At 34.1% G+C, this 16,007-nt stretch overlaps 1 protein-coding gene and 1 pseudogene across 5 annotated transcripts in view; both read left to right on the top strand.

Moving 5' to 3' along the window:
* The window catches only part of LOC111155879 (coiled-coil domain containing 138), a 107,572-nt gene that overhangs the window by 25,859 nt on the left and 65,706 nt on the right, over positions 1-16,007 (top strand). For all 5 annotated transcript variants that reach the window (XM_022516328.1, XM_022516330.1, XM_022516329.1 and 2 more), the window contains exons 7-10: positions 215-334; positions 6,130-6,207; positions 6,315-6,422; positions 10,999-11,163. In XM_022516328.1, the coding sequence (XP_022372036.1) occupies positions 215-334; positions 6,130-6,207; positions 6,315-6,422; positions 10,999-11,163 (471 nt within the window). The remainder of the gene's footprint in view (positions 1-214; positions 335-6,129; positions 6,208-6,314; positions 6,423-10,998; positions 11,164-16,007) is intronic.
* LOC111155958 lies at positions 7,048-8,379 on the top strand (annotated as a pseudogene).

The raw sequence follows: 16,007 nt of genomic DNA, 5'->3' as shown, positions 1-16,007 counted from the left end.
ATAGGAACTTAACAAATGCTTTTAATGCTTAGTTATTACATTGGTTGATGACATAGTTTTTATAAATTATTTGCAGTATTGGTCACGTATGCTTAAATGCACTAATTAAAGTCCTGATTCAAGGAGTTCTAATTTTTAATTGATTTGTGTTTAATAGCTTTAGTGACATGGAATCCTTACCTAATTTTTAGATCAGATTTTTTTTCCCTTCTAGCAACATGATGCAGAAGTTGAGCACTTAACTGAAGTTCTTAAGGAAAGAAACAAAGAAAGCAAGAGGCTAAGGTCCTCTTTTGATGCACTGAAAGAACTGAATGATAATTTAAAAAAGCAGGTAAGACCTATTTTAATAAATAATATCATCTTATTTAACAAATTATATATCAGTCTTAGAATATATTCTAGCTAGAGAAAGTTTTAATTAACTTTATTTGCTAACTTTATTTCCTATAATACTTGCAAATATAAATATGGTATTGTTAAGCTTTTGATTTCTCATCATCTGTTTTAGCATCCAGCTGAGATGTTTTTGCAGTTTGGAATTTTTTTAAATATAAGAGCAATTAATAGATTTAAAACAAGCAAGAAAAATTAAAAAGACATGATAATTTAGGGAGTTTTAGGCATTGTTTTTAGCTAATACTTCTTTAAACTGCTATTTTATACTACTGCTTATTTAACATTCATTTATTTTTTGGACCTCTGTTATATGCTAGGCCCTGTACTAGCATGAATACAAAGTGCTATCATACAGAGGGCTGTCATATTGTACTGTGATTATGTAAGTGATATGATCTAGGTTACTGCTTAATAAAACTGAAGTTGCAAAGCAAATATATTTGTGGGTTGTATCTCTTTTTCTTTTTTTTTTTTTCTTAACTTTCACCAGTTTTTGACTGAAAGATGGCAAAGAATACATTCGAGGGAGACAGGAGAATGATTATGTTTGTATTTGTGTAAGAGGAGAAGTAGGTGAGCAGAAATTCGGGTAAACCCAGTCACTTCAAAAATGAAAACTTTGGGCTGGAAGACTTCATGGATTCTAAAATGTAACTAAGGTCAGACTCTCAGAGATAATTTGCATCCTGGAATTCCTCAGGTAGCTGTATGTTTTCAGTTTCTGTTTTTGATATCCTATAGTTACTGCTTGTTACAACCTTTCTCACTGGCAGTGACAACTAGGTACATTTCTCATTTGATCTAAGTTCTTTGGCTTCCCTGAATTCATTTATGGCCTCCCACAGTAGAAGTAGGGATGGCCTTCACTTACTGTTGTTTGGAAGTCAGCTTTATCCCTGGAGAGATTACTTGTTCCCATCACACTCTCAATCTAGTGTGTTCTCTCTCTCTTTTTAAAAGATTTTATTTATTTGAGAGAGAGAGCAAGAGGAGCGAGCACAAGCCAGGGGGTGGGGCAGAGGGAGAGGGAGGAGCAGAGGGAGAGGGAGGAGAAAACTCCCCACTGAGCAGAGAGCCTGATGAGGAACTCAATCCCAGGACCCTGGGATCATACCCTGAGCTGAAGACAGCCGCCTAACCAACTGAGGCACCCGGGCACCCCCCTCTCTCTCTTTTTAATTGAAGTACGGTTGGTTGACACCAGACATATTAGTTTCAGGTGTAAAACATAATGATTTGACAATGTTATATGGTATGCTGTGCTCAACACGACTGTTTCACTATACAGTTTTCTTTCACTATACAACTCTAGCACTCTTTTTTTTGAGAAGGGATTCTTTATTTCTTAATAATTTTGTATGTTTGTATGGGTGTGTGGTGAGTGAAGTGGATATGTGAATTATTAAGTGATAGACCTAATGATAATTGGATTTTTGATCTAGTGTGACCAAACTGAAAGAGCTTGGGAGAAACCCTTTGGTACCAGATGGCAGAATGCGTTTTTATGGTTACTCTGTTTAGTGTAAATGCGGAGTCAGCAATTTTATTCTTTAAGGATGAAATAGTAAATATTTTGGCCTCTGTGAGACATATAGTCTGTCATTCCTCAATTCTGACATAATGCAAAAGTAGCTATAGGCAATAAGTAAGTGAATGAGCATGGCTGTAAGATGCTATTTATAACAATAAGCGTTCAGATTTGATCCATGGGCTATAGTTTGCCAGTTTTTGGTATGATGAATTATATATATATGCATATATATGTGTATATATATACACACACATATACAGTTGACCATTGAATATCATGGGTTTGAACTGTGTTCCACTTACATGAAGTTTTTTTTTTTTATAAATGCAGTACAATATTGTACATATTTTCTCTTCCTTATGATTTTCTCTTTCTTTTTCATGTCAGAGTCTACCATCTTACTTTTATTATATTTTTTTCTCATTATATTCAGGAGAATTATTCTCCTTTAGTAATCCTGGATATGACAAAGATCAGGCCAGGAATTGCATTTTCCCACCGCTTCTCAAGAGTATGCTCTGCTGATCTGGGTCACTTTGTTCCCTTTCTCCTCCCCGTCTCAGCATCCACCCCTCTTCATTTTTTTTCTTTTTTTGATGTTCTTTTTTTTTCTCTTCTCTTTTTTTTTTAAATGTAAATTCCATTAATTCTTATAGTATTAGTTTCAGAAGTAGAGTTCAGTGATTCCTCAGTCTTACCTAATACCCAGTGCTCATTATATCATGTTCCTTAATGTCTATCACCCAGTTACCTCATCGCCCCATCCCCTTCCCCTCCAGCAACGCTCGATTAGTTTCCTTTGATTAAGAGTCTCTCATTTGTCTCCCTCTCAGATTTTCTTATTTTTCCCTTCTTCTGCTATAATCCTCTGTTTTGTTTCTTAAATTCTACATGAGTGAGATCATATAATTGTCTTTCTCTGATTAACTTATTCATTCAGCATAATGCCCTCCAGTTCCATCCATGTCAATGTAAATGAAAAGATTTCATCCTTTCTGATGGTTAAGTATTATTGCATTGTATATATATACCACATGGTCTTGTGGGTCTCCATGGGTCTCGTGGTTTATCTTCCAATATATTGCCTAGGATTCACTTTGCCACACCTCCTACCTTGCAGAAAGTGGTTGCTTTTCTATTTGTAGAATTACAGCAATTCTTTTCTTAGAGCTCTGGTTCAGTTCACAGGAGTTCCAAATGATTTGATAGCTCTCTAGCTGAATTCCTGGGACCAGACAAAACTAAGAGCTCCTGCTTTTCCGCCATCTTGGAATGTCTCTCCTTATGATTTTCCTAATAACCTGTTGTTTTCTCCAGCCTACTTCAATATAAGAACATTGTATATGATACATATAACATAAAAAGTATGTGTTAATTGACTTTGTGTTATCACTAAGGCTCCTTGTCAACAGTAAGCTACTATTAAAGTGTTTTGGGGAGTGAAAAGTTCTGTGTGAATTTTTTATTGCCCAGGGGTTGATGGCCATCATGGTTCAAAGCTTAACTATATTTTAAAATTGCTAAATAAAAAGGTAAGTTATTTCTGTGACTGACTTGCATAGTAATTTATGGTAGCATTGGACATGAGTCTGCAATAGTAACAATAATGATAATAATAATAAAACAATTTCCATTAAGTCTTAACAAGCTGAGGAGTCAAGGATTAATATTCACAACTCATCAGGCTTTAAGGTCCTTGTGAATACCATAGACTTTCATTTGAAAGGATCAGGGTTGCATCCTAGGAAGAGGCAAATTATAGATATGGAACCCTCCTGAAGCTGAAATGTGGTCTTAACTGATCTTAGTTCCTGTTTAGAATAAGGTAATCAGTCCCCATTTGGGGTATCTAGCAAAGAAAAGAATGAGCCCGCTCTGAAAAAAAATTATTATGTACAAAATTTATAAATTTTCTTTGTCATTCTATACAAAATTAATCATTACATTAAAAGAATCACATGAATCACTGTATTCTACTCATGAAACCAATATTGAACTGCATGTTAACTAACTAGAATTTACGAAAAATTATAAAAAGAATCACATAACTCAATATAAAGGGAACAAAAATGCCCAAAACAATATGAATATACCTAGCAATGATCAAGATATTGGACCTAGTAAGCAGTGACTTTAAAATAATGATTAATATGTTCAAGAAAGTAGAAAAAAAGATTGGGAACTTCATTAGAGAAGGAGAATTTATAAAAAGGAATTAAAATGAAATTCTGAAACTTAAAAATACACTAATTGAATTTCAGAACTCCAGCGGATGGGTTTAATAGCAGATGAGACACAGCAGAAGACAGGATTAATGAACTGGAAGATCATTTCCTATTGATCCTAAAAAGTTTTGAAGTAAAAACATTGAGTGGAGAAAGAATAAACAAATTTATAAAAGAGATATGTTCAGTTAAAATTTTTAACATGGGAGTTCAAAAAGAGATCATAGGACAAAAAGTATGTGAAGAGAAATGGCCATGTATTATCCAAAACTTGTAAAAACAATAAATTATGTTAAGCCTAAATGTTGAGGAAAACCATACATAAGAACATTGATTTCAGACTGCTGAAAACATTAGATAAAGATAAAAGGAGCAGTAAGACTTAAGACTTTCTTTTAAGGAGAAAACATCACATACCTTAAATATAAATAGAAAAAGAGAAAGACCCTCCTTGTATGAGGCCAGGATAACCTTGAAACTAAATGTATCAAGATTATTACAGAAAAAGAAATATTCAAGCTAGTTGCATGGGAATATAGATGCAAAAATTGTAAATATTAGCAAATTGAATCTAGCAATACATAAAAACAATATAACTAAGTGGATTTAGTACAGGAAAACAAAGTTTATCATTTGAAAATTGTGGTTTATTATTTGAAAATTAACATCTGATAAAAGGAGAAAAATATTATTTCTATTGATAATAAAATTCAGCACTAACTCATGATACTAGTAATAAAAGAGAATTTAAGTTTGATAAGGTAGCTGCAAAAAAACCCAACAACAAAATCATACTTGTTATTGTTTTTCCTCTAAAATCAGAAGGAAGCAAGTGTGCTCACTGTTACTGTTTCTTTTCCTTTTTTTTTTTTTTTTTTAAGATTTTTATTTATTTATTTGATTGACAGAGATCACAAGTAGGCAGAGAGGCAGGCAGAGAGAGAGAGCCTGATGCAGGGCTCAATCCCAGGACCCTGAAATCATGACCTGGGCCGAAGGCAGAGGCTTAACCCACTGAGCCTCTCAGGTGCCCCTCACTGTTACTGTTTCTATTGAACACTGTACTAGTCAGTGCAATAGGGGAAAAAAATAGGAAATAAGGATTGGAAAGGAAGAAGTAAGAATTATCTACTGATAACATGATTATGTAATTGTATACACAGGTATCCAAATAAATATACAAACAATTTAGAATAAAGCAAATATAGGAGAATCCTTGGATGTGAATTCAATACACAAAAATCAAGTGTATTTTTATATGCCAACAGTAATCAAATAGTGTTGTTTATTGAAAGATACCACAGATAATAGAATCAAAAAGCATAGCTATCCAGGAATAAATTTAAAAGAAATATTTATTAATTTATAACTAACACATATACTGAAAAGTACAAAACATTAAGAGAAAATAAATAAAACCTAGATAAATGGAATGCTGTTATGTTCATAAATATGAAGACTTAGTGTTTGTAAACATGTCACTTCTTCCTAAATTTATATATTTAATCCAATTTCAATAATTCATTATACTGCATACTTAATGATTTGTACACTTTTCTGTATATACATAAAAAGTTCGATTTAAAGACATTTCCCATTAAAATATATACTTGTAAGATGTCAAGAGACTTGCAAATAGAATGTAGTTGAACTTAGATACTATTAGTACTTTAGGGACAAATGATGATTTTAGCTATTTTTTTTTTAATTAAAATTTTTATTTTTTTATTAAAGTATAATTGTCATACAATATCCTGTTTCAGGTGTATATCATAGTGATACACTATTTTTATACATTTCAAAATGATTTCCATAAGTCTAATTACTATGAGCAGTGATCTTCTTTAATTATGAATGCTGCCTCTGTTTTGTTACACTGTTTGGTTATATAGACTAGATAATATATTTGTGAAACCTTTAGTATGAAATCAGCTTAAGTTTTATATTGAAGTATTTAATGTTTTCTCACTTTAGTTAAATGAAGTAAGTGAAGAAAACAAGAAGATGGAGATTCAGGCTAAGAGAGTTCAAGCTCGTTTAGATAATTTACAGGTAAGTTGTCTGCTCTTTTGACACAAGTGAATTTTAAATGATTGCTTTTGGATTTTTCTCACCTTTAATACAATTGTATTTTAATTCATGGATATGTACTGTTGCAGAGGAAGTATGAGTTTATGACAATACAGAGATTGAAAGGAAATTCACATGCTGCTAATGAAACGAAAAGTTTAAAACAAGATAAAGTGCCAGTCTCAAAAACTCACAAGGTATGGTATGATTGAAAATTTCTCCAATAGAAAACAAAGACATTTTCTCTTTGTTCTTGAATCTATTTTTGGCAGACATCGTTTTGGTATGAAAGGGTTTACCATAATAATTCCTTTACAGAGAAGTATCTGTATAATATTTCTAGTATGCTTTTATTTACAAAAGCAAAACAAGTGCTTCAGGCACAGACCTTAAGCCTAATGAGAGCTTTGTTTTTCGTTGTGTTTTAAGATTCCACAAGCTTTCCATGTTTTCTGTCAAGACTGCAATCCATGCCTGAATGGGCTTTATTTACTAATTTTTTTCTAAGGACTTTTTTACTTTGAGGTATAAATTACATACAGTAATATAATGCAGAGACCGTTAAGTATATAGCTTAGTCAGTTTTGACAAATGCCTATATTCATGTAACCTGCAACTAGAAATAGAACATTTCCATCACCGTAAAAAGTTCCCTTATGTCCCTTCTCAGTTCTTCCCTGCTAGAGGTAGCTGTTAATCTGATTTCTATCACCATAAATTAATTTTAGAACTATTTTAGAACTAATTTAGAACTATTTTAGAGCTTCAGTCAGTGGGGTTGTATAGTATGCACTCATTTATGTAAGGCTTATTTTGCTCATCATGACATTGGGTATATCAGTAGTTTGTTCCTCTATTGCTCGGTAGTATTCCACTATATGAATAGATCACAATTTGCTTATCCATTCTTCTTTTAATAGACACCTGGGTTATTCCTACCTTTTGTCTATTATGAAAAAAGCCGCTAAGAATGTTTACGTACAAAGCTTTTAGTGGACAGATGTTTTCATTCCCCTTGGAAATACAACCAAGACTGGAATTTCTGGGTCATATATACTTGACTCTTTGTGAAACTGCTGGTTTTCTGAAGCAGTTACACGATTTTATACTCCTACTGGCAATGTTTGAATGTTAGTTACTCCACAACTATGCCAACATTTGGTATTTTCACTCTTTTTCATTTTGACCTTTTCAATGGGTGGCTAGTGATACCTCACTGTAGGCTGTTAATAATTTTGATAAATCCTCTAGTTCTTTTCCTAAAGTAGGAATACAGCATCATTTAAAGATAGTTGTAGAGGAATCTACGTAACAAAATCAGGAGCCACCATTGGGCGGTGTGACTCTAAAGGTGTTAACTGTCTGGCTGGCCTATGATGAAGATACCATGGCTCAGCAGGACCAAATTAAATAAAAGATTGCTGTGCAGAACCCTCTGTTCTTGGAGCTGTTGGAGCTGACATTCTGTACAGGGAGTACACTGAGGATGACATCTGTCAACAGAAGATTGAGCATCTTTACCAAAAGTTCTTGTATATCTGTAAGACCAGGCTTTATGTGAACTGCTTCTCTTGTGCTTCTGGATGCTTGCACCTGGAGGTGCTGCTGAATGTGAGCAAGGAGTTTTAGCAATTCAAACCTGTGTCTGCCAAGATCAAAGAGGACCTCGTCTCCCAGGCCTTTACTGGGTTTGCAGTTTAAACATTTCCACCCATGTTTTACAGACCTGATTGAGCAGATGGAGAAGGATACCTCAGTAGTCAATCTGTTGGCCTCCTTCAGCAGCTAGAGGACCTTGGACTTCCTGTTAGTCTCTCTGTAGCTGCTCACTTCAGGCTACCTGTAGTGTGAGATGTGCCCATTGAGAGTGGGCAGACTGTCAAGGAGTTCTGCCACCAGGAGGTAGAGGTCATGTAAAGGAACAATAACCACATCCACACCATCCTGCTGGCCCAGGCCCTCAGGGTTTTCATCTGGGTGGACAGATGGATGTGCAGGTTGGTTTTGATGCCTTTGCACATCTTTCCTGAGGGCTCCAAACCCAAGGTCTACCTTCTCTCCTGTCCTGGACCTATGATTTTGTATACAAATAGGGCCAGCTTTGTCCTGCCACTGCCCTCTGCCAGGTAACACATATGTATAGAAATTTTTTTTGTGGTTGTAAATGAAAATATTTCACTACCCCTACCCTCACCTTCTTCCTGTCATACAACATTCCATGTTTTATTAAAGGGGATGCCTTTATACTTAGTACTTAAGATGATTGAAGTTATTATGTAAAGTCTCTATTTGAAGAAAACAGGTTAAAATTACCCCTGTTCAGAACAATCCTAAAATTTGTTTGCAAGCAGAAAAGACCCCAAATGGCCAAAGGAATGTTGAAAAAGAAAACCAAAGCTGGAGGCTTCACAATTCTGGACTTCAAGCTGTATTTCAAAGCTTTAGTCATTAAGACTGTATGGTACTGGCAGAAAAACAGACACATAGATCAGTGGAACAGAATAGAGAACCCAGAAATGGACCCTCAACTCTATGGTCAACTAATCATCGACAAATAGGAAAGAATATACAGTGGAAAAAAGACCATATCTTCAACAAATGGTGTTGGGAAAATTGGACAGCCACATGCAGAAGAATGAAACTGAACCACTTTCTTACACCATACACAAAAATAAACTCAGAATGGTTGAAAGACGTAAATGTGAGACAGGAATGCATCAAAATCCTAGAGGACAACACGGGCAGTAACCTCTTCGACCTTTGCTGCAATAACTTCTTGCTAGACATGTCTCCAGATGCAAGAGAAACAAAAGCAAAACTGAACTATTGGGACTTTATCAAGATGAAAAGCTTCTCCACTGCAAAGGACACAGTCAGCAAAGCTTAAAAAGTCAGTCTACAGAATGGGAGAAGATATTTGCAAAAGGCCTATCAGGTAAAGGGCTAGTGTCCAAAATCTAGAAAGAACTTACCAAGCTCAGTACCCAAAAAACCAAAAATCCAGTCAAGAAATGGGCAGAAGACATGAACAGACATTTTTCCAAAGAAAACATACAAATGGCCATCAGACACATGAAAAAAATGGCTCAACATCACTCAGCACCAGGGAAATAGAAATCAAAACCACAATGAGATACCACCTCACGCCAGTCAGAATGGCTAAAATGAACAAGTTAGGAAACAAAAGATGTTGGCGAGGATACAGAGAAAAGGAGAAGCCTCTTGCACTGTTGGTAGGAATGCAAGCTGGTGCACCCACTCTGGAAAACAGTATGGCAGTTCCTCAAAAAATTAAAAATAGAGCTGCCCTATGACTTGGCAATTGCACTTTTTAGGTATTGATCCAAAGGATGCAAAAATAGTGATTTGAAGGGGCACATGCACCCCAATGTTCATAGCAGCAATGTCCACAATAGCCAAACTGTGGAAGGAGTCTAGATGTCCATCAGCAGAAGAATGGATAAAGCAGATGTGGTATGTAGTTACAATGGCATATTACTTAGGAGTCATTGAATTCTACCTCTGAAACTAATAATATATGTCAGTTAAATTTAATATAAATTATAAATTAAAATATTATCCTTGTCCAGAGTAATGCAACTCTGTTTTTAATAATCTGATTTTGATTTTATGGATTGCTGTCTGGTTAATGTTACCTTTTTGTTTATTTGCTTTTATAGTTCTGTCTTTTCAGATTTCTTAGAAACTAAGTCTAGCATAGTTCCCTGTTTAAGGTAGATGTGTGATAAATGTAGAATGAAATTGACTAAAAGTTATTTGAAGGAGTACTAAATCAGTGTAATTGAATTTATATATTTTTATGGAATTTTTTTCTTATTCTTCACCTCACATTTTGATGGACTCTGAGAGAACAGGATTTCCAGGAAAAGTTTCATATTCTGTTTATAGAATGTTATAAAGAAAAAGAAAAAAAAAACTTCTTTGGGAAGAAGAAAATATGAAGTTGTGTATTGAATATGAAATTGTTTAACTTTCTAAACCTTTAAACTTGTTAAAATCTTCGTTATGATGGTTTTTGCTCCTGAGTTAAGGCCAATTTTACTTTTCTGTGTTTCAAACTTGGAAAAAGAATTTTTATGAAAATTCTTTTTTTTTTTGGCAATAAGTCTTGGTTTTTTGAATTTCCTTTTTTTTTTTTTTTTTTTTTTTAAGATTTTATTTATTTTTTAGAGAGAGCACAGCAGGAGCAGCATTCAGAGGGAGAAGCAGGCTCTCTGCTGAGCAGGGAGCCTGACGTGGGGCTTGATCCCAGGACCCTGAAGGCAGATGCTTAACAGACAAAGCCATTCAGGCATCCTTCAGTTTCCTTTCCCATTTTTCCTTCCTTCCTTCCTTCCTTCCTCCCTCCCTCCCTCCCTCCCTCCCTTCCTTCCTTCCTTCCTTCCTTCCTTCCTTCCAAGTAGGCTCCACACTCTTGATGGAGTCCAGTACAGCGCTTGAACTCACAACCCTGATCAAGACCTGAGCTAAGATCAAGAATCAGATGCCTAACCAACTGAGCCACCCAGTCAGTCCTCAATTTCCTTTTTAAGATGGGTTTTCTCCTTCTCTCAGCCATCCTTTAACATGTTTCTTATATTAAGTGGAGATGTTTGATTTGGAATTTCCTTTGTTCGGGGAAGCTTTTTCATTCAGTGCATATTATAGTGACCATTAGGTAAATTATTCTGTGATCCCTAAATTTAAAACTTGCTCTTAAAATTTTGAGGTTATGGATGGAAATAAATGTTTGATTTACTTTTTTACCTATAGGTACCACTTAATGCACAAGTTTATGAACTTTTAACTGTCTTCATGGATTGGATTTCAGATCATCACCTTAGTAAAATAAAAAGTGAAGAATCTGGAATGGATGGTGAAAAGCCGCTACTCAGATTTGCTTCTCAGAGAAATGATATTCAGGAGAAGTGTGTAAAGGTTTGTTTTTTGGTTTGATATATATGATTCATGAAGATTACTACTAGAAAGCCTGATGTATGTGTTATAAGAGGAAAAAATATTGAAAGTCTTTTTGGTAGAAAATTGACCATACCAATAGTTCTAAAAAGATTCATTCCAGACTTAATTAAAATTAATTCATACTTTTATTTGAAATTTCTTTTTAAAAATAGAGACTAGAAGTTAAGAACTTAACTCTAAAAATAGCAACAATAATTTTATACTAGTTAGGCAGATGATCAGTGATAGAATTCCTGAAAACACATTATTTTAAGACTCAAATTCCACTAAAATAATTTTGTTTTGTTTTTTGTCATGAAGGGATAGAAAGTATTTGCAAAGGGCTTCTCATTAACAAAAGGAAGTAACCATTTTCTTAAGTTACAGACATTAATTTGGATATTGGTACTCATGATTTCTAGTTAGTGTATGTGGTCATTAGAGGTTGACAATTATATTCTGCAAGAAATATATTAAAACTTCTAAGAGTAGACATTTAACATTTGGTTTAATGTTTTCAGAAATAATTTTGTAATTGCTAAATATTGGCCAGGGTTCCATTTTAGAAAATTATTTCCAGTTTCCACACTTACCTAAAATGTTTCTTCTAAATGCATTTTCTGCTTGGCAGAATAATGGCCTTCAAAGATGTTCATATCCTAATCCCCGTATTTTATGTTCTGTGGCAGAAGTGAGTACAGCTGCTAATCAGCTGACCTTCCACTAGAGATTGACCAGAATGGTCTGGGTAGGCCCAGTAATCCTGTGAGCTTTTAACCAGACAAAAGAGCAAAAAAGCAGGTCAGAGACTCAGCCCATGCTCGCTGGCTTTGAAGATGGAGTAAAAAGACCATAAGCCAAGTAATGCTTCTATAAATTATTTGGTTTTAGTTATATTTAAGTCTTTCCTTCATTTAGTTTTCAGTTTTTTGTCTCTGGTACAGGATAAGGGTCTAACTTCATTTTTCACATGTGGATATCTTGTTTTCCCATCACCATTTATTGAAGAGATCATCTTTTTCCCCATTGAGTAATTTTGGCATCCTTGACAAACATCATTTCACCATGTCTGTGAGGTCCTATTTCTGGGCTCTCTGTTCCATTGGTCTGTATATTTTTCTTTATGCAAATACCATACTCTTTTAATTACTTGTAGCTTTGTAGCAAGTTTGAAATTAGGAAATGTGAGACCTTCAACTTTGTTCTTTTTCAAGATTATTTTTTTGTTCACTGTGCCTGGAGATTCCATAATAGTAGTCTATGTTATATAAAAGTTTTACATTTTTATGTAGTTGAACTCATACCATTTCTTTTATTTCTACCACCATATCAGTGTTAAAGTAGACTTACTTCTCTTGCCCCGACATTTGGAAAATCTTTATCTTTGTATTTTTTGTTTCTAGGCTTTTTATTTTTTCATGGCTAACTTTGAAACGTTTAATTTATCTATGATATATTTTGATGTAATAGTAGAGATACACTTTCTTTCTTTCTTTTTTTTTTTTTTTTACACTTTCATTTTTTAAATGGTAAGCAAGTTGTCCTTGTGGAGTAACTCCTGTTTTACCCATTGATTTGAAATGTGTGTGAGATACATATTGTATATGAAATGTATTTATGAAGTTGGGTCTATTTTTTTTTAGTTACTATTCTGTTCCATTTATTTGTATGTTCCTGTACTACTACCGCAGTGTTCTGATTAATTCTGACTTTAATATATGCTTATACATGGGCAGGGAAGTTTCTGGTTATTCTTAGAAGAAATTTGTAATTGTCTAAAATACTCATTTTAATATAATTTTTAAAAGGCTTTTTATATTTTCTTGTTACTGCATTTAATTTTTGGATTAATTAAGAATTGATATCTTTATAATAAATTTTCCCATCCCTCATTTTATATAGTTTTTCATGTTCTTAAATGAAGTGTATATTTTTATACATGTGTATTTTGCATGTTTTCTTTTTTATTTAGTTTACTAGGTTTGGAAATTTTTTTGGCATTATGAATATGACTTTTTTACCATCTCTAAAATTGGATATTGTTAGTATTTGGAAGATTTTTATATTTTTAGCAACTGGACAATTCACTGAAATCATTAGTTCTGATAATTTAAAAAAAATGTTTTTCTTATGTTTTCTAGTTAAGTGCACATTATTTAGAATTAATGAAAATATTGTCTGCTTTTCAATGTCACACATTTTATTCCATTTTCTCATCAATTTTTCAAGTTCATATATATAAAAGACAGGGGTTTTCTATTGCTTTATGTAGTCATTCCTTCCAGAAGAAGGTAAATAATAGAGGTGATAGTAGATAACATCCCCGTCTTGGCCTGCCTTTAATGGCTCTAATTTTGAAGGGTTTCACAATAAAATACGTTTGGTTTTTTAAAAATCAGGTTTTTTAAAAATACAGAATTAGACTGTTCCCTATGTTCATCTTTGTCTTTTTCCTCTTTCGTAGGAAGCTGAAAGATTCTCAGAGACGGGATATTATCTTAATTCCCTCTCTGTGACCTGTTTTCCTTTGTAGGTTTTAGGAGCTCAAATAAATTTTTGTGAATTGAGCATTTATGGGAGATACCTGAAAATTCTTTTTTGTGTGTAGAAAATTCTTCGTGTTGAAATAGATTATATAGTTGCTCGTATTGTTTTTAAAGTATAATTATTGTTCAGTATTACTAGTTTTAGATAGTGCAGCATTTTGACCAAACAGTTCTATACATTACTCAGTACTCACCATAAGTGTAGTCTCCATCTGTATGTTATTACAGTATTATTGACTGTATTCTCTATACTGTGTTTTCATCCCTGTGACTTATTTATTTTCTAACTGGAAGTTTATACTGCTTAATCCCTTTTTTTATTTCACTCATTCTCCAGCCCACCTCCTTTCTGGCAATCACCATTTGTTGTCTGTACATAAGGGTCTGTCCATTTGTTCATTCATTTGTTTATTCCTTTATTTTTTGGATTCCACAAAGAAATGAGGTCATATAAATGAAATGGACCCCTCGGGGTCATCCATGTTGTTGCAAATGGCAAGATCCCATTCTTTTTTATGGCTGGGTAATATTCCATTGTATATTAACATAACCATTATGCTCTTTATTCATTCAAATCACATTTTCAAATCACATATCTGATAAGGGGCTTCCATCTGAAATATTTTTTAAAAAGCCTTATAACTCAGTGATAAAAAGAAAGCCCAATTAAAAATGCACTATGGATCTGATTAGACATTTCTCTAAAAATCATATACAAATGGTCAATTAGCACATGAAATTATGTTCAATATTACTAATTTGGGAAATGCAAATCAAAACCATGTTGATATATCCTACCCACTAGTATGGCTAAGATTAGAAAAGAATAATAATCTTAATTGTAGCCAAAATGTGAATGAAGAAATTGAAACTCATACACTGCTGGTGAAAATGTAAAACTGTGTAGTACATTTGGAAAATGGTCTGGCATTTCCTGAAAAGATTTAACATTGATTTACTATATAAGTCAGCAATTATACTCCTAGGTAGGAGAAATGAAGGCATATGTGCACAGAGAAATTTATACATGAATGTTCATAGCAGCATGATTCATAATAGCCAAAAAGTGGAAACAACCCAAATGTTCATCAGTGGACAAATAGATAAATAAGACGGTCTGTATATACAGTGGAGTAGCATTTGGTGGTAAAAAGGAATGATATATTTGATGCATACTACAGCATGAATGAACTTTGAAGATATTGGCAGTGAAAGAAGCAAGTCACAAGAGACCACATATTGTATGATTACATTTATATGAAAAATCCAGAAAAGGTAAACGTATATAGGAAGGCAGATTAGTGGTTGCCTCAGGCTGGAATAGTTGGGGAAAATATTGAGGTGACTGCTAATGTTAGGGGTTTGGGGGAGTAGGTGATAAAAATGTTCTAAAACTAACTGTGATGATGATTTAACAATTGTGTGAATATACTAAAAATCACTTAATTGTACACTTTAAATAGGGGAAGTTTATGGTGTGTGAATTTTAAAATTATTAACAGTAAATTCACCACAACAAAAACAAACTATAACCATCCCTTTGTGGTTCTCTTAGTCTTAATGTCTCCTAAGTGTCTTTAAACTTGGGATACTTCACTTCCTCCACCATCCTTCTTGCCTCCCATTTTTTGTACAGATAACTTGTCGGAGAGTCAGGCTCAGTTGAGTATCTCACATTCTTAATTTTTTTGCATGCTTCCTTTTAGTGTTATGTAACCTGTATGACAAAGTTCTCATTCTCCTTCTCCTCCTCGTCCTTCTTCCTTCTTTCTTCTTCTTCTTCCCCCTCTTCCCTCCTCCCAGCTAGGTACTTGAACTCACAATCCCAAGATCAAGGACCATGTGTTCTACTGACTGAGCCAGCCAGGCACCCTAAATCACTTTGATTCAGTTTTAAAGATTTTTATTTATTTGGTAGGGAGAGCGCCTGCACGCAAGCAGGGGGAGCAGGAGGAAGAGGGAGAAGCAGGCTTCCTGCTGACCAGGGAGCCCAACTCAGGGCTCGATTCCAAGACCCTGGGATCATGACCTGAGCTGGAGGGAGGGAGACGCTTAACTGAACCACCCAGGTGCCCTCTTCCCCAGTTTGAAATCTCATATTAAAATATAGGGTGAGAGGGATTAAGTATATAATGTTTTACTGGAGTTATGGCCTTAAGAGAGATTAAGTAGTTGCTACATTCCATTCACCCACAAAAGTACAGGTTAGACATTTTTCAACTTGAGGTATCTCTAATTTTTCAATTTTGCTTGAAATTTCATTCCAGAAAATGATAA

The sequence above is a fragment of the Enhydra lutris genome, unplaced genomic scaffold (assembly GCF_002288905.1).
Source record: "Enhydra lutris kenyoni isolate GAN:26980312 unplaced genomic scaffold, ASM228890v2 scaffoldscaffold44, whole genome shotgun sequence".
Classification (NCBI taxonomy): Eukaryota; Metazoa; Chordata; class Mammalia; order Carnivora; family Mustelidae; genus Enhydra; species Enhydra lutris.
This window is presented reverse-complemented; position numbering and strand designations above follow the sequence as displayed.